A 23915-nucleotide genomic window follows, 5' to 3' on the forward strand; every position below is an offset into this window, starting at 1 on the left:
CCTCAGTACATGTTTGCTGAATGAATAAATGAACGACTGTGTGAAGGAGTGGGCAGCCGTCCTAACCCTGTGTCCTCAGCATGGGTGATAGAGCTCTGGTCAGGGCCTCTTTGTGGGGTGCATTACCTTTGGGGGACCCGTGGTAGGTCCAGTACTCAGACTCTGCAGCATAGTAGGGGTCCGGTGAGTAGGCTGGACTGTACTTGGAGGCCTGGCTGATGTCTTCACTGGTTTTGCTTTTGGTTGCTGTTGACAAATCACCTGCAAAGGACCCAAGGAGAGAGCTTCAGGGCAGCAGAGTGTCCTGGAAGAGTGTGTTGTATACTTTTTACCTGCCTCTCAGCCAGACTCCAGACCAGGGGAGTGAGGGCAGGGTCTGGGACACGGAGCATCAGAGCCAGAAAACCCTCGTTTGAGGCCCTTCATGTTACAGTTGGGAATCTGAACACCAGAGAGGGGAAGGGGCTTGCTGAAGACCACACAGCAAGTAGACCAGACTTGGACCAGACCTCAGTGCAGGCTCCTGCCATCACATTCCATGGACTCCCAGGTCTGTCCCCAAGTGAACACTATGGCCATGGCTCCTCCAAGTAAGATTAGATGGGCCCCAGGTGATTCCTTGCCCTTACCCCCCTCAGCCATTAAGAGCCTGCCTTGTTTTGGATTTGAGCCATACTTAGGGTGGGAATTGCCAAGGAGGGCCAGGTGGCATATCAACTTCCTCCTTGCACTGAAATGCCAAACCTTGCTTGGGGAGACTATATGGCCCAAAGAAAGGAACACTGGACAGAGAATCAACAATGCTGGGTTCTGGCCCCAGCTCTGCCACTTAGCTGTCACACTGGGCATATCCTGTCCCTCTCTGCCTCAGTTTCACTATCTGCATATCTAAATTGGTCTGCTGGGTCAGGTGCCACCCAGCTTCAGGCTTCCACAACATGGACCATCAGACCTACTGCAGACACAGAACCTCTCAGGGCAGTGAGTTTAGCAGGGCCCAAAACCTGGCAAGAGACTGACTAGGGCTGGGGAAACAAGCAGGCCCCTGAACGTCTTTCAGGAGAGAAGAGACAGGGATAGTCCCACACCCTGTGCAGCCAGAGCAGCAGAGGGGCCTGGGGTTGGCCCTCCCCAGCAGCACTGGCTGCCAAAGCTTGCAGATTCTCTTAGACTTGGGTCCTAGGCAGTCCCTCCCACCCCAACTGCTTTCATTCAGTCTTTTCATGTACCCGCTTATCCATGCAATCTACCTCCACCCCAAGCTTCTCCTGAGCCTGCTCTGGTGCTGCCCCTCAGAGCCCACCTGGAAAATCCCACATGGTCCTGAGGGCTTTGAGACCTAGGGGCCTTTCCTGGACAAACTGGCCTTGTCAGGGCTGGTGCCTTTCTGTGGCCACTTGGGGTATGTGGCTTGTCCTCCACAGCCACACATACATATGTACGTGCTCATAGACATACCTGGACCCCAGCCTGGGCCCCTCTGAAACTGAGGACATTTGTCTATATTGTCAGGTCTTCACTCAGAGTCATTACTTATATTTCTATGGCCCCTCCACCAGCTCAGTGAGCTCAGATCCCAGTACCAGGCTGCTACCCCCTGTTTCTGTGCTTCTCTGATTCTGTACTCCCCTCTGTTACCCAGGCAGCCTATAGGCATAGAGGGGGCCAGTGGGAGGGGGGATACAGGGTACCAGTTACACCTCTGCATCCTCAGTGCAAGGACTGTGCTTTGGCAGCTGAGGCCCTGTCAGTGCATATTTGTGAGAAGGAACAGGAGGTCTCAGCGGTGCCTGATTTGGTGGTTCTCATATGGAGTGCAGGTCGGAATCATGAACGAAGCCAGTTACAGTGCAGATTCCTAGGTCACACTCTCAGTATTTCTAATAAGAAAGTCTAGGGCAGAGGAGGGTCCAGAGCATCTCCTTTTCAAGTAAGTCTCTCAGGTACAGGTGCTCATAGACCATTCTCGAAGAAACACTGAATGAATCAGTGAATGAATGAACAAATGAATGGAAGAATGAAGTCACCCTCATCAAAACCCTGCTCCTTTCTCATCCACATCTCCTCCCCAAGCCTTCATTTACTCTCGGGACACTGTGACTGAGAATAGCTTAGAGCAGTGGTTTCCAAGCTAGACCAGGGTTTGAAATCGCCCAGAGAAATGGTTACCAACAAAAATTTGAGATTCAGTAGATCTGGGGTGGGGTGCAGGAACCTATGCATCCCACACAAGTCTAAGGACCGTCAAAGTTTGAGTATCCCTGCTTGGAGTGCTCCCAGGGCTACGCGCATTTGACCAGGGTTGCTCTGCCCATGGAACTTGGAAATCGGATGGCAGGGACGAGGGGTTGGAAAGGAGGTGGGAAAACATTTAGGGGACACGAGGGCTTCCTTGCTTTTTTGAAGTAACACCAAACTCCTCCCCGGTGTCACCTCAAGTGATTGGGGGTTAGCCAACAAGAAAGCCCGAGTCGCAGCCTTGCACCCTCCTGGTGGCCTCGCACCCTCCTGGTGGCCCCGGTAGACCAGCTGCACGAGGGCTAAGGGCCCCGCCCCCTGCCTGGCCACGCCCCCTCTGACCCGACCGTACCATGCCGCTTGTAGATCGGGGGTTTCCGGTAGATGTTACTTTCTCCAGCTGCCAGGCAGACAAGGAAGGGACCGTGGGGGAGGAGAGAGAGAAAGAGAGAGAGAGGGAGGAGGGGGAGGAGGGGGAGGAGGGGGAGGAGGAGGAGGAGGACGAGGAGGAGGAGGAGGACGAGGAGGAGGAAAGGAGACAGCAGTTGGTCAGCTGTTCTCAGAAAGAGAGACAGTCAGCATCTTCCCCGAAGGGCCACCATCCTTCCCCGGTGGACGTGCTCTTCCAAACTCAACTTCCAACCTCAGCCCGTGAGGTTCTAAGAAAGGTGAGGGGAGAGGAATGGATGGATTCTTGACGGTGGAAGGGGCTCGGGCTTGAATGGTGGGCATGCAGGCACGAGGCGGTGCGTGCTCAGCCGGACCCCATGCAGGCAGGTCAGGAAGGTGCCCCCTGCCTCCACCCAGCAGCCACGCCTCATTCCACGCGGAAGTCCCCAGAATGCTGCAGCCCCGCTTCAGCATGACCGGCCTCCCACTCCCTCAAAAACAGGATGGGACCTTTCTGGGGCGGTTGAGAAAGGTATAGATGAAACAGCAGGATGAGCTCCTGGAGAGAAGCGAGTGGGGAGTAAAATCCTGAGCTCAGGGTTGGGAGACGGGGTTCCAGGACCAGTTCTGCTGAATTCAGGGTAAGACTCTGTCTAAATCATCTATAATGTCACCTAGCCCCTGCCTTCCTCTTATCTCCTATCACTCCCCCTCCTGACCACCACTTCCAGCCTCGCTGGACTGCTACCAGTTCAGTGTTTCAGGGCCTTTGCACTTTGCTATGCCCTCTGCCCAGGATGTTTTTCCCTAGGATCTTTGCACGGCTGGCTCCTAATCATTTTTTGGCTTCAATGTCACCCCCTCCAAGAAGCCCTTCCTGACCACCCTACCTAGCCCAGCCTCCCCCACCCCAGTCACTCTATCACAATGCCCAGTTTAATTATGTTTATGGCACATATCATTTCCCTGAAATTACTTGTTTACCCAGTTATTAACTTTCTCCCCATGTATAGACACCATGAAGGATCTGGGCTAGTGTGAGGGTATTTGCATCCCCAGCACCCAGAACAGTGCCTGGCTCTACAGAGGGAAGAACAGAAAGGCTCAGGGCAGTTAAGTAACTGGCCTGAGGTCACAGGCTTCTTAGTAGTGGAATTGGGACTCGGTCCCAAGAGTTTTGATGCAAAAGTGCATGACTTTCAGCATGGCTACTGCATCGTCCCATCACGGCCCTCAGACATTCGAGGCACTTCTCTGGCTGCTTCCTGGTGGCCTTGATCAAGGCTGGCTCTGTCAAGTGGGTGGGCTTTAGCCCATTGGGACTGGGACTGCAGGGTGGGTTAGTGTGGGAGACTGGTTAGGGAGGGTCCCAGGAACCGGCTTCTCCTTGCTGCCGGTGGGGGGCGCCCGGCGACCCCACGGAGCATGCACCCATGCCGGGAATTCCGGGCTGGCAGCCTACCTGGGATGTGAAAGTGCTTGGGAGCCTGGTAAGAGGTCGGAGTGGAGGACCTCACATCTAACTGGCTATGGTATGGAGAGCTCCGGCCACTCTCGGGCCCTGGAGCACGCAGGCAGTGGTCCCCAGAGAGAACAGAGGCACAGAGAAAACAGGCATTAACGCAGTGGCAGTTGAGGCAGCAGTGACATGATGACAGCGGGGATGGTAGGGAGGGGCTGTGCTCTCATGCACCATATCTGCAGAAACAGGCTTGACCCTCTTTTCTGGCCTCACCCCAAGGTCAGAGTTCATAGGTTGTAAAGAATCCACCAGACTGAGCTTCAGGAAGGTGTCTTTGTTGCCCTTGGCTCCCCACCACCCCTCTCAGGTGCTGCTTTCCTCACCCAAGCACCTGCTTCACCTCTAGCCTCAAGGCGGCTGCAGATGACCTGACTGGATGGGGTAAGGCTGGGCCTGCTTCTGGTCCTCTGGTTCTACCCTCCAGATGGGGCAGGCCAAAGGACCAGGATAGCGGAGTCTTGCAGCCAGGGCTGCTGGGCTGCCTACCACTCTCCTCTCCTGGCAGCTTACCACCCACCTTCCTGTGCTTCTCAGCTCCATGTGCCCCTTCTCCCCCCACTGCCAGGGGCATCTCAGGCCCAACTGGTCATCGGATGGTCACAGGGCTCCAGGGGGCTGTTCTGTGATGGAGATCCTGGGGGGAAGCCCTGTGCTGTCTCTGCAGCTGGCGACAGCCAGCCACTACATTATTCCCCCTTCCTTACCAGAGCGGTAGTAGTGGTGAGGTGAGCGGGAAAAGGTGGGGGACATGCCCTGCCGACTGTAGGTGGGGGAGTCGATGTATCCTGGGCTAGAGGCCCTTCTCTGTCGGAGGTCCAGGTTCTCGTAGATGTCCTGGGGGAAGAAGTGGACCATGAGAAAAGCCAGCAAATAAGCCCAAGACTCTGGCAGGCAGGTGGGGGAGAGATGTGGAGTCCAGGATTCTAGGGGGCTGAGGATCCAAAATTCATGGTGCTGCCCTTCTGAATACAGCCTCCCTGGGTTACATGCACAGCCTGAGGAAAGCTGCAGGCAATTCTGGGGGCCTTCACCCATCACTCGCAGTCCCTTGACTAGAACCCGTGGGTCAGGTGCCTGGAATCCTGGTGAAGAATCACAGGAGCATCAGGGAGGTGGTTCCCTTTGGGTAGAAAGCGTACATCCTCTACTGTTTATACCACAGCCACTTCCTCCAGGTCATGCTCCCGAGTTTCTCATCTGTGCCCTGGTCATGGAGGACCCTGGGGGGCTGGGGATGAGTGAAACCAGGGGTCCTCTCAGCTAGCATAAAGGGATGCAATTGTATAAGAGGCCTCCCCAAACCAGCTAAGTTACCTGGGAGTAGGGAGATAATGTTCCCAGCGACTTAGAAGCGAAGAGTTTGAAGGCCATCATGGAAGGAGTAAAGGAGAGAGAGGAGGGAGAGAGGAAGAGGTGTTAGGGAGCTCAGCAGAGGGCAGGCCTCCCTCCCCAGGCAGCAGCCGTGCTTGGTGTGCTGGAACCCTAGCAGCCAGCAGTGCCGGCAGGTAGTAGGAAACCCTGAGACTATGCCCTCCATTTACCAGCCCGAAATGGCCCAGAGAGGGAATGGGGGTGGGGTGGGGTGGCTTAGGGCCTCTCAGGTCCAACATGGTAGGGTCTTCACCTGGACCCAGGCTTCTCCACCACAAGCTCAGAGCCATTCTGTGATCCTGCCCTGTCCCTCTACCAGTTCATGACCCCTCTGTGGTTTATGAGGACAGTGTACAGGGTCGCAGCGCCGGGGACCCAAATGTAGGGCCAACCCAGGGCCAGGTTGCTGCCATCAACATGGGACCTGGCCCAGTGTGCCGTGCAGCAGGCTGGAGAGGGGACATCCCATCTGCAGAGGGCAGTGGCTGCTCAGCCCCTGGGACACCTGCCCAACGTTAACACCACTCCTTGCGTTTCCAAGACGAATTAGAAATCCAGGTTCTTATGTGAAATCTCTCCATGAGTAAAGGTTGGCAACTAATTTACATTTTTAAAAGTTCCTTTGCAAGTGAAACAAAACAAATCTGGGAGTTGGCTTTGGCCTGTGGGCCTAGTGTGCCATTTTGGGCTTCAGGAGCATCAGTCTCAACTTGGTCCCCTTTTCCTGGTCCATTTCAGGGGCGAGAGCCCAGAGAGTCTCAGCATTGGGCTCTCCAACCAAATGAACCTTCATTCCTTTAGAGAGGGAGGGGACAGTGGTAGGGTGGGGACAGGAACCTGGGTCTCTGCTCCCTAGGCCAGGGCTCCTTCTCCTATCAACAATCTCAGCTCAGGGGCCTTGGATGGGGTTAGGAGTTGCCTGAGATACAGACTGCCAGGACCTTCAGGGTAACAGCCTCTTGCCTTCTCCAGAGAACACTTGTCCAGCAACCACTTAATTATTTCCAAAGCCACCCGACGCTGAGTTCTTAAAAAGCATCTCTTGCTTTGAGCATAGGGGCTTTAAGGCCAGGTACAGAACCCAGAGAACCCACCTGCCAGGGATTATAAACCTAAGTGGCCACTGAGCCTGTCAGGGATGAGAGCCATGGCTGTGTATAAAATTACTCCAGTAGAGGAAAAACAATTCAAGTGATAAGTGGTCATAGGTTCTTGGCTTCGATGTTGGGGTACTTAGGAGGTGGTGGAAACTGGGGAGAACTGGGGAGCCCATGCCCTGCCTATAGGAGGCGCTGCTTCCCTCTTTCCAGATAGTGGAAATACTGGTATAATGTCACTTGCTCTGGTTTTTCAAGAAAAGCTAGATTTTTTTTGAGGAAACCGCTTGATTTTTAAATGTCGACTATAAATTCCAGTTTAAAGGAGTTGCAGGGGTCAACACTGTGGAGGCCAAAGTGTGATGGAGTGTCTGGGGAACCTGCTGGCCTCCTCTCCCCCAACAGCCCCGGAGAGAGGGGCGAGACGCCGTACCTCTCCATAGCCACATCTCTCCAGCATCTCGTCGGACGTGTATCTGGAATGAGGCTCGTAGGAAATGAGGTCAGGGCGTTGTACCTCGTAGATGGACTTAACCTTGGGGAGAGCTGCCAGGTCTTTGTAATTAAGGATCTCATTATCCACTTTAGCCTGGGGAAGAGGAAAGGCACAGGAAAGAGGCAGAGAGATAAGGGGGAAAAGAGAGAGGAAACAAAAACCAGCACAGAGGGGAGCGAGCCTCTTCAGTTTCCATGAAAAACACAGTATTAGGGATGGAAGACGCAGGGGTTGTTAGAATCAGGCAGGTCTTAGAGGCCATCCATTCCAATGGGACTCACTGATTGAGCGCATTTTACGTGTGAGGCCCGGAGCTTTGCAGCAATTGTCTCCTCTGTGTGCCCTGATGCCTCTGTGCAGTCAGCGTCAGTGTTATTACTGTTTTCCTAATGAGGCTCAGAAGGTTCTGCAACACTGAGCCAGTAGGTTTGAATCCTGTCTGAACTACCCAGCCTGGCGGGGGTAGGGACTGCCTTCGACCCCACGCAAGGAGGACATCCTCACTCACAGCTCCTTGAAGTCGGTGGAGATGGTAAAGACAGAATTCATCACAGAGAGTGAAACCCGAGCTAACATTAGGTGAGCACGTATGATGAGCCAGACTCTGTCCAAAGTCCCTTGTAGGGCTGACCTCCCTTAACTCATGCAACTTGCAACACTGCTAGTGGGCACCAATATCATTTTCATTTCTGAATAAGGAAACACGCACAGAGAAGTCAATGAACTTGCCCAAGGTTACACAGCTTACAAGTAGCAAAAGCGTTACTCAAGCCTAGCCAGTCTAGCCTGAGCACCTGCCTTCCCCAGCGGCCTCTGCTAGCTTTGAAGGGTAGGGAGCTCACTGTCTTACAGCCCAGAGAGGGCTGCCCTCAGAAAGCAGGCCCTACAGTGAACTGAGCCTCTAACTACTACCTGACGTTGGCTAAGTCCAGCCCTCTAGAACAGTATGGGTTAAGAGACAGCTTCCCCCTGCCTGGGACAGACCACTTCCGGCTCCCAGAGCCATGTCCTTTCTGTGTTCTGCACTCTCCAGCTGCTCCCTCTGTGACTGGCTTCTGCTGCAGTCCACTGGGATCTGTCCTTCCATAACTACCGTGACCTGCAAGGTTCTGATGTGAGATAAATTGAGAGGCTGCTAGAAAGAGACTCCAAGGAAACTGTATTATCCAGATACCATTCTTCCAGTGTCTTGGGGCCCAGGTAAGTCTTAAGGCCGAAACTACTGTAGAGAGAGCAACTTTCATAAAGACCTTATAAGCAAGCATTGCTTTTGGAAACACATTCCAAGGGTCTTTCCCTGTCTGTCCCCATCCAAATAGCCCACTGCTATTTGGGCGCTGTGCTATTCATTCTCCATTGCCTCTAGATCAACCGTCCGCTCCTCCTTGCCCTGATCTGGGCTCCGAGGCCCCGTGGACAGCATTGGAGGTGCCCTGGCTTTCAGCTGGGTTGGGCCAGCAGAGGAGCACCTGCAGACTGGGGCGGGTAGCGGAGAGATAGCCTGCGCCCCTCCTGGCACTGCCTTTGCATCAGTGGCTGTGGTAGGCGTGGCTCCCATCCGGGGCTGCCTTTCACAGCTCCAGCTTTCGCCAGACCTTCAGGTTGAGGGTGGGGACAGCTCCTGCTGCTGCAGACCCTGGATGCCACACGATGTCCTCTGGGTCCCCTAACCCTGTCTACACCTCTGTAAATGGTCCCTTCACAGAACTGTCCTCAGTAAAACCCTTAGAAGTGTGCCATCTCATTTCTGCGGAGCCTGCCTGCATCAGCCACCATGTCTGCCCCAATTTGGGGGTACGGAGGTCAAGGGAACCTTGCTAGGACAGTCCCTTTGCTGATATAACTGCTGCCTTTTGCCATGGGATGTTAGATCTTGACCTTGAGAGCTTTTGGCAGTTTGCGAACATGTCTCGACCCATCAATATTCATCTCAGAACTTTTGCCCAAACCTCAAAAATACTATATTTGTATTTCTCTTTATAGCCACTTTGCTTATAGGGTTATAAATGAGCCTTAAGTCTGGAGGCGCAGTGATTGAACAGAGGCATCCCGACATAATTAGCCAGGAAGGAGGAAGAGACACGTGGAGCTGGTCAAAGTCAAACCTCCTAAAGATAATTCTAGTAGTCAGTGGGGGTGGGGTGGGTGGAGTAGAGTTTGAAAGAACCTGCTCCCTCTAGGTGCAATGATAATTCTATTTTAATACCAAACCTTAGTATTTATGAAAATTAAGCCAATACTCTATCTGTCTGCCTGTTACTGCATGTCCCGAAAGTGGTCAGATGCTTTCTTCCCTGAATCTGAAAGCCATGTTTGGAATGGTTTGACCCCAGACCATTGGCCCACATGATACGTGCACTCATTCCCCAGAGCAGCTGAGGGGTGAGAGCTTATAATAGGTGAAAAATGATGTGGCGCCTGGGTGGCTCAGTTGGTGGAGTGTCCGACTCCTGGTTTTGCCTGGGTCTGTGATCTCGGGGTTGTGGGATGGAGCCCTGTGTTGAGTTCTGCGCTCAGTGGGGGGTCTGCTTGAGACTCGCCCTCTCCCTCTGCCCCTCTCTCAAGTCAGGTGCTCATGCATGCACTCCCTCTGTCTCTCTAAAATAAATCAATCTTGAGAAAGGAGAGTACAGAGAGACACGTGCCTATGCTAGCATGCACGGGTAACTGATCTCAATGTATGAGCCCCCAGCTGGACGGCACAGTGGCAGGTGTCCCCAGCTGCTCTTGCTCATCTCTATGGAGCTGCCCCTTGGAGGGGCAACTCTGCAATCTTTCTTCAGGACTCCAAGGGTGGACATCATCATGGCTAACTTGTTTCACAAAGGTGAGCGAGCTTCCTCAGTACTAGGGAAGACCAGCCAGAGATTAAAGGCATTAGACACTGCTACTATCTATCTATCTATCTATCTATCTATCTATCTATCTATCTATCCATCCATCCTGAGTTTGCATATACTGGTAACTCTCTCTTGGAGACGTGCTCACTTTGTTAATAACCTTCTCATGGTGTAGGCTCTGAAATTTAGCTCATTAATCCTGCTGTGTCTGGCCCTATTCATAGCACCAGGCAGACGATCGTCTGTCTTGTTCTGGACAGGAATCTTCAATGAGTATGGCCTGTGATCAAAGTGCTTGTCTTCTGTAGGAGCCGCAAGGCAGTATTGACCATATGGAAGTTGTTGTCAGTGATAACTCTTATGTCTGATTTTCATTTGAACAGAGGAAGAAAGGAAAGGAAACAGCCCCATTAATGGGCATTACCCAGGGATCAAGGAGGCAACTGGATGTGGATTTGGGGGTAAAATAATGGTGGAGCACTGGTGGTCAGAGCCCACCCAGGGCTGGCTGGTTTGGGGACTGTATCTAGACCTTCTTATCAGGAACAGTTTTCTTGCTCTAGACCATCTCCCTCCCCCTTGTTTTGGTCTTCTTAGCTCCTCTAACTTGTAGAAGGCTAGAACAGTCCACAGTCAGATGGCTCATCTCCTTTGTGTATCTCTGTCCTCCCTGGCTCTGCCTCTCTCACCTGCTTTAACTTACTTCTGTTTCTCTCTTAAGGTCTGAGCTTAAATGTTTCTTCCTCAGGATTCTTCCTTCAGTTGGCCCTAAACTGTCTGTCCTTCTGTCTATCTGCATCATCATCAAAGCACCCTGCACTTTTTCTTCCTAGCACCTACCAGAACTGTGACTGCTTATCCATGGGGTTATGTATTCAGTGTCATGAGGACAGGTGTCAGGTTGGTGTGGTTCACCTCTATTTTTCCAGCACAGAAGCCAGCACTTAACCCAGAGGAGCCACGTAGCACACATTTGGTGAATGAATGAATGAATAAATAAATTACATATCCAAGGGACCTCTGAGATCACTTGACTCAACTCTTGTCTTTCCAGCCATGTCTCTGCAAATGATGAGTGTCTCAGTTTGAATGCATCTGGGGATGGGAGCTCATACACATGTATGTGGTCCTCTCCATCTCTGAACTTCTTATGTCACTAGAAAGCTCTTCTTTACATTTGCAAATCCTTTATGCCGTGTTTCTGTATTCATACAGCTTCTTCTTCTGTTCTGCTTCCTTATGACACATCCCTATCACTACATGGACCTCCCATCCACCCCCCTGCTTCCTTATGACACATCCCTATCACTACATGGACCTCCCACCCACCCCCCACTCTGGGTACCACTCTGACTCCAGATTTTTGTCCTGCTCTTATCTCAGTGAAGCAATAAGTAAGGAAGCACACTGCACTGGTTTCAGAACTCACCAGGGGCTCTTCTGTCTTTGCACTTTTCTGTGTTCCTGCTAAACTTGACATTGTTCCTATAACTGTGTTTATGAGGCTTCGTACTCCATGCGGGCAGGGTTCACGTGCCCCACCGTGTCCTCAGGACCCAGCACAGAGTCTAGCACATGACAGGCACACACAAGATATTAGTTGGATGAAAACCTGACAGCTGCCTTTGGTTGTCCTTAGACACTCGTTAGATACCAGGCCTGGGGATAAGAAAGGCCTCTGGGTGGCTGAAGAGTAATACATACGCAGATGACTCGGTTGGGTGACCCAATGCTGGATCCGGGGGGCGAGATGGAAGTTTCGGACGTCCGCCTATGCTGTGGGAGAAACAGAAGGAGTGAGAAGCTGCACCTCCAGCCGGCGGGGAGGAGGGATGGGGAGGAAGAAGACAGCTCCGCAGGAACAGCGGCAACATGGTTAAATGTACTTGCTGGCACTCTGTACTTTGTCTTTTTTTTTTCCCCTTAAAATCAGTGTCTGGGTGTGAACGAAATTGGATATGCGCAGGACTTCATGCTGTTGGACATAATTTGGATTTGTGGGTTTTTTTTTAAATGTATTTGTAATTGGCCTTTAAGATAGGCATGTATACATAAAACTTTTTCATTTGGGGTTGACCTGCCACATATTAACTTTAACTGAGTAAAATTGGTTAGTACTCATTCCTTAGTTTGTTTATATAAAATGCACAAGCAGGTTGAATACCTGCAATTGCATTAAGTACTGATTCTTTACAGTGTACCATCAAATTAACATCAGCCTAAGTGATAAACTTAAAAAAGTCTTTCCTTGAGCAAGGGCGATAATGCATTAATGGCTCCCTCAGCAGGAGGGCAGTACCGTAACCCTCTGTGCAAGCTGCGAGAGCAGCTGTGTGTTGTAGTCAAAAAGCAAAAGGACAGAGAACCAGGGACCACTAGTCAACTGTGTGATTGAAGAGATCCCAGATTCCCGATCTATAAAGTGAAGGGGCTTCCCTGAGGGACTGCGAAATTGCCTGCCAGATCTCTCAGGCCACGATTTAGAATTAAAGCATTTTACCCAGGGCTCTATAGCAGTGTCCCCCAAACCGCATTGTGAACTAGTGGTGGCTCTGGCAAGATGAAGTTAGGGGGAGCGTTTGATAATATTGAGTTGCAGAATGGGACAGTAAAATGTGAAACTGTATTCATTCCTCTTGGGTACATGAAGGAGGAAGTCTTAACTTGATGCTGATATATTTCAGCAACTATCTCGACAGTTGTTATTCATCACTCCCCTCCCCTCCCCCTTTTTTAAACAAAGAGAGTACAGGCAATACCATTTAGCCAGAATTTCTAAGATTTATTTTTAAGAAACATTTCATTTTCATTAAATGTATTTTATGGTTACCTCCTATTTATAGCAAGTGATACTGGTCTACTCGGCGATGTCAAGTTTTATTTTTTTATTTTATTTATTTTTTTAAAATTTTTTTATTTATGATAGTCACAGAGAGAGAGAGAGAGAGAGAGAGAGACACAGGCAGAGGGAGAAGCAGGCTCCATGCACCGGGAGCCCGATGTAGGATTCGATCCCAGGTCTCCAGGATCGCGCCCTGGGCCAAAGGCAGGCGCCAAACCGCTGCACCACCCAGTGATCCCCTCAAGTTTTATTTTAAAAGAAGTTCCGGGGCAGCCCCAGTGGTGCAGCGGTTTAGTGCTGCCTGCAGCCCGGGGTGTGATCCTGGGGGCCTGGGATCGAGTCCCACATCGGGCTCCCTGCATGGAGCCTGCTTCTCCCTCTGCCTGTGTCTCTGCCTCTCTCTCTCTGAATAAATAAATAAAAAATCTTAAAAAAAAAATAAAAGAAGTTCCGTTAAGTAAAGAGTGGTAGGTTGATTTAAAGGAGAATATTAAGTATATAATGATACAGGTAGTGCACAGATGTGGCAAAAACATCAGGGTTGTAGAAGGATAACTGAACTTGAGAAATGCCACCAAAAAGTAGAAATTGAAGAAGGAAAGGGCAATTAGGTCTTTTTACATCTTAAATGGGAGAGAAGTTGGGAGAAACATGGGAAAAAAAACCTCACGGCTCAAGCAAAATTATACATCAATAGCCACGTTATTTTGCAAAACGTAGAGGCACTTTGGACATCTTCAAGTGCCTGTCCCCAACAGGCACACACAACTTTCTCCTCTGCAGTGTTAAGGACTCAGGAGCTGGGCTCTTCCCTGCAGTCCTTAGATCAAGAGCCCAGATTCATGGGCTTCTTGGTACAAGTCAGAGCACAGTGATTCAGAGAGACGCAGGACCCCAGCTGGCCCAGCGTGTGCATGGGGACATTGGCTGTGCTTCTGCCTTCTGCATTACTGTGGGCATATCACCACCCTCTTTAGACTTTGAATTTCTCACAAGCAAAGAGGAGATATAATTCCTTGCCCCATCTGATCCACGGGGTTAAAAAAATCAAGTCAGACAGTGGCTGTGAAGATGCTTTGCCAACTGTCAATTCCTGTATCAACACTATTATCCCCAGTAAAGGATGTGAGGCTGGAGAAAACCCCCAGCATAAGTGCTTCAAAGAGGCCACCATCTTGGTGAGCAATGCTAATAAAGGCTAAAGCCTTGCCCCAGAAACGCTAAAAACTCACATTTATACAGTGTTTTACAGTTTTCAAAGTACTCTCACATTTGATGTCTTTAGCCCCTCAAATGCCCCATGCAGAAGATGTTACCATTAAGGAAATCTAAGGATACACGCATGTATTGGGCAGTATGCACACTAAAGAGAGACTCCCCACTAAAGCACAGTGCCCCCTAACCAGTGACCAAGAGTATGGTCTGGTATCACCACCAGCTTGCTTACCTTTAACTTCTTCTCTGCCCGGGCTGCCTGTTTGCAGATGGGGTGCCAGACCTCAGAACCTAAGGGCCAGGAAAATAACAAAGGCTCAGACCTCTCACACCTACTAGCTCTCTCACCACCCCTCGCCTTAATTGACTCCCTCACCAGCACATTTGCCCTGCACAGCAGCCAGGAGGACCCTCTGGTGAACCAGGCTCTTTGCTGCTACATCCATCAGTCACTCATGCTCTTTCTCCCTGTCCAAATCCTACCCATTCCTCAAGGTCCAGGTCTCACATGGCATCTTCTTGCAAACTTTCTTACCTGCCAGGTGGGAGTGACTTCTCTCTTCTCTGCCATCCATAATTCTTTGTATCTTTCTTAACACATACCACCTCAAATCACAGTGGCTTGTGGATTCATGATCCTAACTAAATTAGAAGCTCCTCTGGGCAAGGGCTGAGCTTTATTCATTGCTGGCTCTCCCGCAGCATCCAGCATGGGATTTTGCTCTCAGCAGAGGCTCTATCCATGTTTGTGGGGTGAACAGATGAGTGGATGATTGGCAGTGAGTGACGCGTAGCAGGTGGTCAACAAATATTTGTTGAATGAATGAATGGCAGGGGAGGTTAAATAAAGTGACAGACTGTGGTGAACTCCAACCTTTCTTTCTCTTCAAAGACTTATGACACTATACTAGACCTATCGCACTGAAGGGGTGTGTGTCATGGTGTACAGTATGCTTGAGCACTGCCTTGACCTGCTAATTCCCAAGAGGCTCCAGACTCTTCAAATTTAGTATGTTGCAAATGCCTACATTTTATTGTTGGGTATGGGGGGGGAGGTGTCCAATTGGCCAGCCCCAAACTTGAGAGGCCAATTTGGAAAGGCATGAGCAACAGGTGGCTGGTCACATGTTGAGGAGAAGCCCCAAATATTACACATTCCCAAAAGAAGAGACAGGTGTATTGGATTAGAAGGAAAAGTAGGAACATATTATCCCTCTGGTGCCATTCCTCTTATTACCAGCCCGAAAAGGAAAGGAGCCAGCAAATGGCTGGGTTTCTGAACACCCAGATGGCATTTGTTTGTCTGACTTTGTTTTTAGGATATACTTTCCATTATGGTTTGTTGCCTGGAACCCCCAGGACTGGCGCTGGCCAAGCTACGGGGGGAGGGGATGTTGTAAAGTTGAAAAATTAGCCCCCAAAACGTGATGGAGAGCGGATAGGCCTGAGGTAAGGAGCCCAAGGTCTTGTTTCTGGAGCCAGGATTCCTGCCTCTGCTTGGCCCCTGACATATTCTCTCTTCAGTCCTGGTTTCTTCATCTGAATAACAGTGAGGTGGGATCTGGATGGTCTTGGAGATTGTTTTCATCTCCAAAGTTTTAATTCTAGGCCCAGCTTGTCATTTATGAGACAGGGATCTTTAGGTTTTGTTTGCTAATTTTCTTTTTTCTTTTCTTTTCTTTTTTCTTTCTCTCTTTCTCTTTCTTTCTTTCTTTCTTTCTTTCTTTCTTTCTTTCTTCTTTCTTTCTTTCTTCTTTCTTTTCTTTCTTTCTATTGGAGTTCAATTTGCCAACATATAGCATAACACCCAGGCTCATCCCGCCAAGTGCCCCCCTCAGTGCCCATCACCCCATCACCCCAACCCCCCGCCCACCTCCCTTTCCACTACCCCTTGTTCATTTCCCAGAGTTATGAGTCTCTCATGTTTTGTCACCCTCACTGATATTTTCACTCATTTCCCCTTTATTTCCTTTCACTATTTTTTATATTCCCCAAATGAATGAGGCTATATAATGGTTGTCCTTCTCTGATTGACTTATTTCACTCAGCATAATACCCTCCAGTTCCATCCACGTTGAAGCAAATTTTTGCAAATGACGTATCAGATAAAGGGCTAGTACTAGTATCCAAGATCTATAAAGAACTTATTAAACTCAACAGCAAAGAAACAATCCAATCATGAAATGGGCAAAAGACATGAACAGAAATCTCACAGAGGAAGACACAGAAAAGGCCAACAAGCACATGAGAAAATGCCCCACATCACTTGCCATCAGGGAAATACAAGTCAAAAACACAATGAGATACCCTCACACCAGTGAGAATGTGAAAACTAACAAGGAAACAACACATGTTGGAGAGGATGTGGAGAAAGGGGAACCCTCTTGCACTGTGGGTGGGAATGGGAACTGGTGCAGCCACTCTGGAAAACTGTGTGGAGGTTCCTCAAAGAGTTAAAAATAGACCTGCCCTACGACCCAGCAATTGCACAGTTGGGGATTTACCCCAAAGATACAGATGCAGTGAAACGCTGGAACACTTGCACCCCAATGTTTATAGTAGCAATGTCCACAGTAGCCAAACCGTGGAAGGAGCCTCGGTGTCCATGGAAAGAGGAATGGCTAAAGAAGCTGTGGTCTATGTATACAATGGAATGTTTGCTAATTTTCTTGTGAGTTCCTAGTAATTGAACCAGAGTTTAAGGCTTGCTAATGTCAAGTGCAATGGCTCTCAGAGCCCAGTAGAGGGACCCCGGGTCTGCGGCTGGAGCCTGGCAGTCGCAGGGTGTGTCTGTTCCCCAGTGGTGGGTGGGGATCCTTGCTTTGGGGAGTTATTAGGGAGAGCGTTTCTGGTCCCGAGATGCTGCTAAATCCACCAGGAGTTGTCTACCCCCGTGGCTCCCGCGGGAAGCCCATGAAATGGATGAGGAGGATGCGGATGTGTAAGGAGGTGGTGAGATGAAGTGAGAGAGGCAGACGAAGGGTAAGGGTAAGGGTTGGTCAGAAGCTGAGCTGCAAATGGCTTCGGCACTCAGCGTACAGGAAAGCAGGCTTATAGAAGAAGTGAGCCGGGAGAATCAGAAGGGAGAAAGAAAATACAATTGGGGATGAAAATTAGAAGTTTGGGATTTGGCAGGATAGCATCTAAACTGAAGAGGGAAGGAATGTGTTGGTTTTAAGCAACAGATTTAGGCAAATTAAGGTAAGAAAAAGGTGATCTGTTCATGAAGACCCCTATGAAATGGTGCCTGGCTTTTGCCATTAGCCAATAGCTCAACGATGTGACAGGGACAGAAAAATAGCATCCAGGTTGAAGAAGGTCATGACTGTCTTTCATGGGCTTTCTCCCCAGAGCTTAAAACAGCACCTGGTATGTGTGTGTATGTGTATGTGTGTGTGTGTGTGTAAAGATTTTATTTATTTATTCAGGAGAGACACACAGAGAGAGGCAGAGACACAGGCAGAGGGGGAAGCAGGCTCCTTCCAGGGAGTCCGATGCAGGACTTGATCCCAGTACCCTGGGATCACGACCTGAGCTGAAGGCAGATGCCGAACCACTTAGCCATCTGGGCATCCCTCATGTATGTGTTTTAAAGACATAAATGAATGATTGGTTGGATCTCACCTCTGTATTTTATTTTATTATTTTAAAAAAAAAGATTTTATTTATCTCTTTTAGAAAGAGAAAGAGAGCACAGGAGGAGAGGCAGAGGAGGAGGGAAAGACTCTCAGGCAGACTCCCTGCTAGCAAGGAGCCCGATGTGGGGTTTGATCTCGTGACCATGAGATTATGACCCAAGCTGAACCCAAGAGTCAGACACTTAACTGACTGAGCCACCCAGGTGCCTCCCACCTCTGTATTTTAAAATGAGACACAGGAGGAAAGGCACCCAGAGGATGATGGTAACCAGGATGGAGAGGGAACCCAAAATTAGGCCATAAGGCAAGGTCTTCGCTGTGGAGAAGACTTAGCACAATGGTGAAAAAGGGTTTTGAGTATTTTAATGCCTCTCTGTGGAAAGAGCAATGAACTCATTCTGCATGTCTTATAACATAGAACAAGGACCAAGGGCAGAAGTTTCAGGGAAAGAAAATTCAATGTCTGAGGATCAAATGGGTCCATTCTGAGAGTGAGCTCTTTGTCCCTGGAAGTATGTAAGTACACACTGGATGCATACATGCTCAGCAGGAATATTGTAGAGGAGACATATAATGAGATAGTTACCCTAATGGATGTTTACTTTCCCTCCCAACCCTTGGAGATTCTGTGTTTTTATCTCCACAGATTTCTCTGTATAGAAAAAAATGAATTATTTACCTCTATCCAATAATCTAGACAGGCATGTAAGTTCTATAAGGAGCGGGATTCACATATGTCTTATCTGCAGATACAGCTGCAGGGACTGCAGATTCTCAATAAATACTCATTGAGCGGATGAATAAAACAAAAGAAACATGATACTCTGTTTTAGGCCAGTTGAATTCTCTAAGCTGGGCTCAGAGATTTGGACCAGCAGTACAATCTAGACTCCCGAACTGACTGCTACAATTCTAGAGTAAGGTTCTATCAGACATCTCACTAGATTGGGGTTTGTCCAAGTGTGACCTGTGCCCCAGTTGTCCAGAAGCCTGATAAAATGCAGATTCCTGGGATCCCATGGAGCCCCTGAGTCAAGTCCTGGAGGCAGGGCCTGAGAATCTGTGGTAGTAACAAGCTCCCCAGGTGACTTAGAACTCCATTGGAGCACCACGGGGCTAAATACTAGTTAACCCTCCGAATTCATTCCTTTGGAATGTGATGGAATAAGGAAACCAGTTTTCTGAGACAGAAGAGTGTTTCAACTTCTTGTGGAAGTTAAGAAAAAAAGTCAAGTTAAGAAAAAAAGTCAAGACTTTTTTGCTTATTAGACTCTTGGTTCCCCGAGTCAGACCCTTGTCCTCTAAGACTGTCACTGACGGCTCCAGGTCCTGCAGTTAAAATCTCCTGTAAAAGTTATGGAAGTGAAGGGATTAGCTATTTCCATATGAGCTGACTCAGAGGCCAGAGATGGGAATCTTCAAAGCCATCCCTCAGCCTGGTGCTAACGCTCTTCTTAATTCCTAGCAGAGGCAGCAACTGTCTTCTCTCTCTGATTGGTCACAGCACATTCCACATTTTGGGTTATTTTTTTGGGTTACTTAATGTTTGGGGACCCACCCATCTCTCTGCTGGACCTTGAAATTCAATTGGCCAAACTTTTTTTTTTTTTTTTTTTCTTCATCAGTGGAGATTTTAATGCCAAAGCCAGAATTGGTGCCACAGTCTTCCAGACCGCCAAGCCAGGGTTACAAACACGGCAGTGGCTGAAAGGGCCCACCCAAAGGTTCTATTTGCCTAGCACAGCATTTTTCAGTATCTGAATGCTTTTAGTTCCTGCAGGTGGCCGGTGATCCTCCCTGCTGTCTGCCTCCTGGCTTTTCTCATCCATTTAAGAAGGCATTTGGGTTTTTCAAACCCAGATCCTAGCCAAGGTGTTCTCTTACAAGCAGTTCTCTTTCTTGGATTTCTATTGACCATCTCAGGGTGAGGTTCCTCAAAGTTCTGCCTATATGTCAGGAGCACAGCCTTTGTGACCTAGACTTGCTAGCTTCTTGGAATGGCTCTTTTAAAATCCGTGCCTGGACACATGAATGTGCTATATCCACACAGTGGAATATCATTCAGCCATAAAAAAGGAATGAAGCACTGATAAATGTGACAACATGGATGAATCTAGAAAACATTGCACTATGCTAAGTGAGAGAGGCCAGACATAAAAGCCTATGTATTGTAGGATTCCATCTATATGATATTTCCCCAAATAGGTAAACTATAGAGACAACTAGCAGATTCATAGTTGCTAGGGTCTATGTGAAATGGATATGGAATTAATGGATATGGAATTCATTTTGGGGTGAAAATGTTTTGTAATTAGGTAGAGGTGGTGGTTGCACAGCATTGTGAATATACTAAAAGCTACTGAACTGTACACTACAAAATGCTTAATTTTATGATATGTGAATTTTACCTCGAACAAAAAAAATCCCCACTACCTGTCTCTAGCAGGTGCATGGCTTCTCTAGACCACAGGAGACTCTGCTTTTCATTTATTACTAGAGGATCACCAACTCAGCTATAGGGAGAAGAGTGAGCCTTTCTGTTGAATCTGACATACAGTAACTGCAATATCATCTTCAGCATGCTCTTGGGCACTGGTAAGTCTTTACTGTGTATCAGGCAACATAAGCATTATTTAACATAATACTCTTAAGGGGTTTGAATGCCAGTTACATTACTTCCTAGCTGCATCATCCTAGAGCAAGTCAGTTACTTCTCTGTGCCTCAGTCTCTCCACTGATAAAATGGGGATGATAACAGTATCTGCCTCAGAGGTCTGCTGTGAGCATTTGTGAGTGAATATTCATAGAGCACGTAGAACAAGATCTGTTAGAATTGGCATCATGCAAGTGTTAGTTGTTATGATTATCATCATCTGCCCTCCCCTACCAAAAAAAAAAAAAAAAAATCTGTGTGCCAGGATCTAGTCTGTGGAAGGGGAAAGAAGGAGTATTAGAGAGATTGGAGGGCAGGGGATAGTATTTACTGTTCTATTCCCGGGAGCCTTGGCCTGGGGGAGTGAAGGGTGTGCAGCAAGCACAGGTCTGGCTGAGTGGTGGAGTCACTGAACAGAAGCCTGGCTTAGCTGCCAGCACACCCCTCTGGCAGGCTGGGCTTGTGCCCAGGGATGAGGACAGCTCCGAAGTGGAAAAGATAAGTTTGCCTGGTACTGATAGGATCAAGTGGGTTTGGAGCTTAACAAAGAGGTTGAGGGAGAAAGTGCTTAGCTCCCGTGAAGCTGGTTAGCATGCAGGATATCAGGCAGGATGAGGGAGGGGGTGGTGGCACCCAGATGTGGTGCGGAAATACTAACTGTGGATAATGACAGTTAGGGCGGCAATTAAATTGCAGGAGTGCTTACCATGTGTCACCCACTAAGCATTCTCCTTATTCTTACTGTTGGTATTAGAACTAGTATTTGGAAAGTGCCTATGCCAGGCTTATGCTATATACTTTATAATAGTCGTACTTAAGCAAACACTAGCCATGATAACTAACATTTATTGACCACATAGGCTAAGCCCTATGTTAAGCATTATTCATAAGCATGGTAATATCGACAATAGCCAGCACCTTTTAGTGCGTGGCATCACGGGGAATGGCCATTTCTGCATTCCTGGATGTTTATATGAGCTCAGACTGGCAGTGCCAGGCACTGTGTTAAGCCTTTATCATAGATTCACTCACTTACTACAACAGCCTGGCAAGGTGGGCCTAGTGCTGTCCTTGATTTCAGATGGGGAAATTGGGGTTTAGAGAGCTTAGGTGTCTTGCTCTGTCCAGCACTGTCTCCTCACCCCGGCCTGTGCACATATGACCAGGTCAGCCTCCACAGAGTATCTCCGGGACTTCTGTGCGGAACCTGGCACAGGATGCTGTCCCTCTGTGCCCGGGGAGCCCTCTTTCCCCAGGACAGAGGCAGCTGGTGCAGGGCCCAAGAGCGTGTGGCCGCACACTAAAAGAACACAGAGCAAAACCACCTGCTGACCCCTGCGGGCTCCTCAATCCAGTCGTGCTGCTTCAAGATGCTTCTCCGTTCTGTGAGATGATCAATCCCCTTTTACCTAATGTTGTTTCTGCTGCCTAAAAAGTCCAGACTAATAAAACATCTCATTGAGCTAAAACCCGAGTATCTGACAAGTTCTTGACTTGCCCAGCGGGCAATTTTGTTTCCCAGGAAATAGAGGAAGCAGCCAGGGAAATTGCTACTCTGGACCTAATTCTGACCAACATGGACAAATTGGCTGGGGAAGTAGATGTGACATGTAACTGGAGAGAAAATGGCCACATCGTGTTGAGTTTGAGGTTACCAGGGAGAAGAAGCAAGTTGCAAACAGACTTTAAAATACAAACTTTAAACTGCTACGCTATAATATTTTCTATAGGATTCAAGATGTTTGGTAACCCTAAAAGTCTAAAAAAAAATCCTGCAGCTCGTCCAAAATGAAAATGTATTCTATTTAAAGTGAAATACGCTTAGTAGATTCAGACTTTAGGAGATATCAATTTAGTACAGTAACAGGATATGTTTGAAGAGTCTAAAATTATGTAGCAGGATTGGGGAAACATGAGATTTAAAGTTTTGAAGCATTACTCCTACAAGCTAAGCTGTCAGTAGAGAGATCCAATTTAAAATAACAATGCTAAACTACTAGCTTATAGCAACCAATAGTACGTTAGTGCCTTTTAAAGTGTGGTTTGATGAGACGCATAGATTATGACGAGGGCTGGTGTTCTACAATCCAGAATAACGGGAGGCACCTGCCTTGAACATCTGTTTGCTCCATGCACCTCTCTTAAGGTACTTGTCAGAGGAAAAGGAAGCCTTTGCTTTATGTCAGTGGTATCCCCAGCTGTGCCAGAAATACACGTACCTCCTGGTACCAGGACCTTATATCATCTGAACTTGAAAAAAAAATGTGATCTAAAATAGACTCCATTAGAGAAGAGAAGGTTTTGGGGTAGTTATCAAAGCAAGCTTTCGGGGCTCTGTTTCGGATTTGCATTAACACAAAACTGAGCCTCCTCACTTGATTGTGGACTGTGGACACCTCTGAAAATTTGATAAAAGCTACAGACCCTCTCCTTAGAGAAATACACCTACACGCAAACTTTGACAAGCAATTTCTAGGGGATTCATGGGATTCAGAAGGCCAACAACAAACCATAGGTTAAGAATTCCAAAAATAGGGGCGCTCGGGTAGCTCAGTTGGTTAAGTATCTGACTGTAGCTTGGGTCATGAATTCAAGGTCCTGGGACCCTGGGATCCTGGGATCCTGGGACCACTCTGTGGGAAGTCTGCTTGTCCTTCTTCTACTCCCTCTGCTCGTTCTCTGTCTCAAATAAATAGATAAAACCTTTTTAGAAAAAGACCTTTGAAAATAAATGGGAGAAGCTGCCTTAAACAAAGCCTGGTAAGATAGGCCAGCTAACCTTGGCTCAGGGACATAATCTCTCTAAACTTCCTTGTTCTCTAAAATAGGGATATTCATGGCTTTTAGCTCACAGGGCCGTTGTGAGGATAAAATGGGAGACTGCATTTAAAACTCTTAGTACAGTGTTTGGCACATACTAAGTGCTCAACAAACATCGGCTGATGGCCTATTATTATTAGCAGGACTTAAACAATTTGTTACAGTTCTTCCCTTAGCAGAGTAAGGTTTGTCAGGATTTCCTGTCTGTGGGTTTTAGCTAAATATACGAATGATAACAGAGACCTGTTTAAAACTCTGCAGCTGAGCTCCTGGGTTCCCAACATCCTTCTCTCTCAGACCCTTAGAATAGGGACAGCGTAGAAAGCAGGAGAGGAACAAAGTCTGTCTTTCCTTTTTTCCTGGATACAGGCATTTTTTTAGAATAAAACCAAAATCTGTCTCATGAGCCACATTTTGGGTTTCGGAAAGCTCCCGCCGATCCAGCAGCTGTAACCCTTGCGATTTCAGTATGTTCTCCCCCAACCTGCAGCATCTTGGCTAGAATTGTGCTGCCCGAAATCAATGACGTAATTTCCTGGCGAAGCCCAAATGAAGGGTTTGGACAACAAACATTAGAAATCTGGCATCTTGACAAAAACAGTTAAAAGACTGAATGCACAACAGAACTTAAATCAAAGAAAACTCGCTTTGGTCTCCGGGGGTCCCGGAAGTTCTTCTTCCAGACAGACGTCAGCCTTCTCCCAATTAGAGCTCATCAGAAAGCCATCACACAGTAATTAAAACACAAACAAACTGACCAAAAGAACCTCCCAAGGCCAGCTGCCAGTGCCTT

At 48.4% G+C, this 23915-nt stretch overlaps 1 protein-coding gene across 1 annotated transcript in view; it reads right to left on the bottom strand.

Annotated features, from left to right (window-relative positions):
• The window catches only part of ABLIM3 (actin binding LIM protein family member 3), a 109602-nt gene that overhangs the window by 14091 nt on the left and 71596 nt on the right, over window positions 1-23915 (bottom strand). The window contains exons 9-16 of the mRNA XM_077895957.1: window positions 14244-14302; window positions 11659-11730; window positions 7052-7207; window positions 5465-5494; window positions 4855-4984; window positions 4091-4189; window positions 2591-2638; window positions 127-261 (exon numbers count right to left, since the gene is read on the bottom strand). Coding sequence (XP_077752083.1) covers window positions 127-261; window positions 2591-2638; window positions 4091-4189; window positions 4855-4984; window positions 5465-5494; window positions 7052-7207; window positions 11659-11730; window positions 14244-14302 — 729 coding nt within the window. The remainder of the gene's footprint in view (window positions 1-126; window positions 262-2590; window positions 2639-4090; window positions 4190-4854; window positions 4985-5464; window positions 5495-7051; window positions 7208-11658; window positions 11731-14243; window positions 14303-23915) is intronic.

This window comes from Canis aureus, chromosome 4 (assembly GCF_053574225.1).
Source record: "Canis aureus isolate CA01 chromosome 4, VMU_Caureus_v.1.0, whole genome shotgun sequence".
In the NCBI taxonomy this organism is placed as follows: domain Eukaryota; kingdom Metazoa; phylum Chordata; class Mammalia; order Carnivora; family Canidae; genus Canis; species Canis aureus.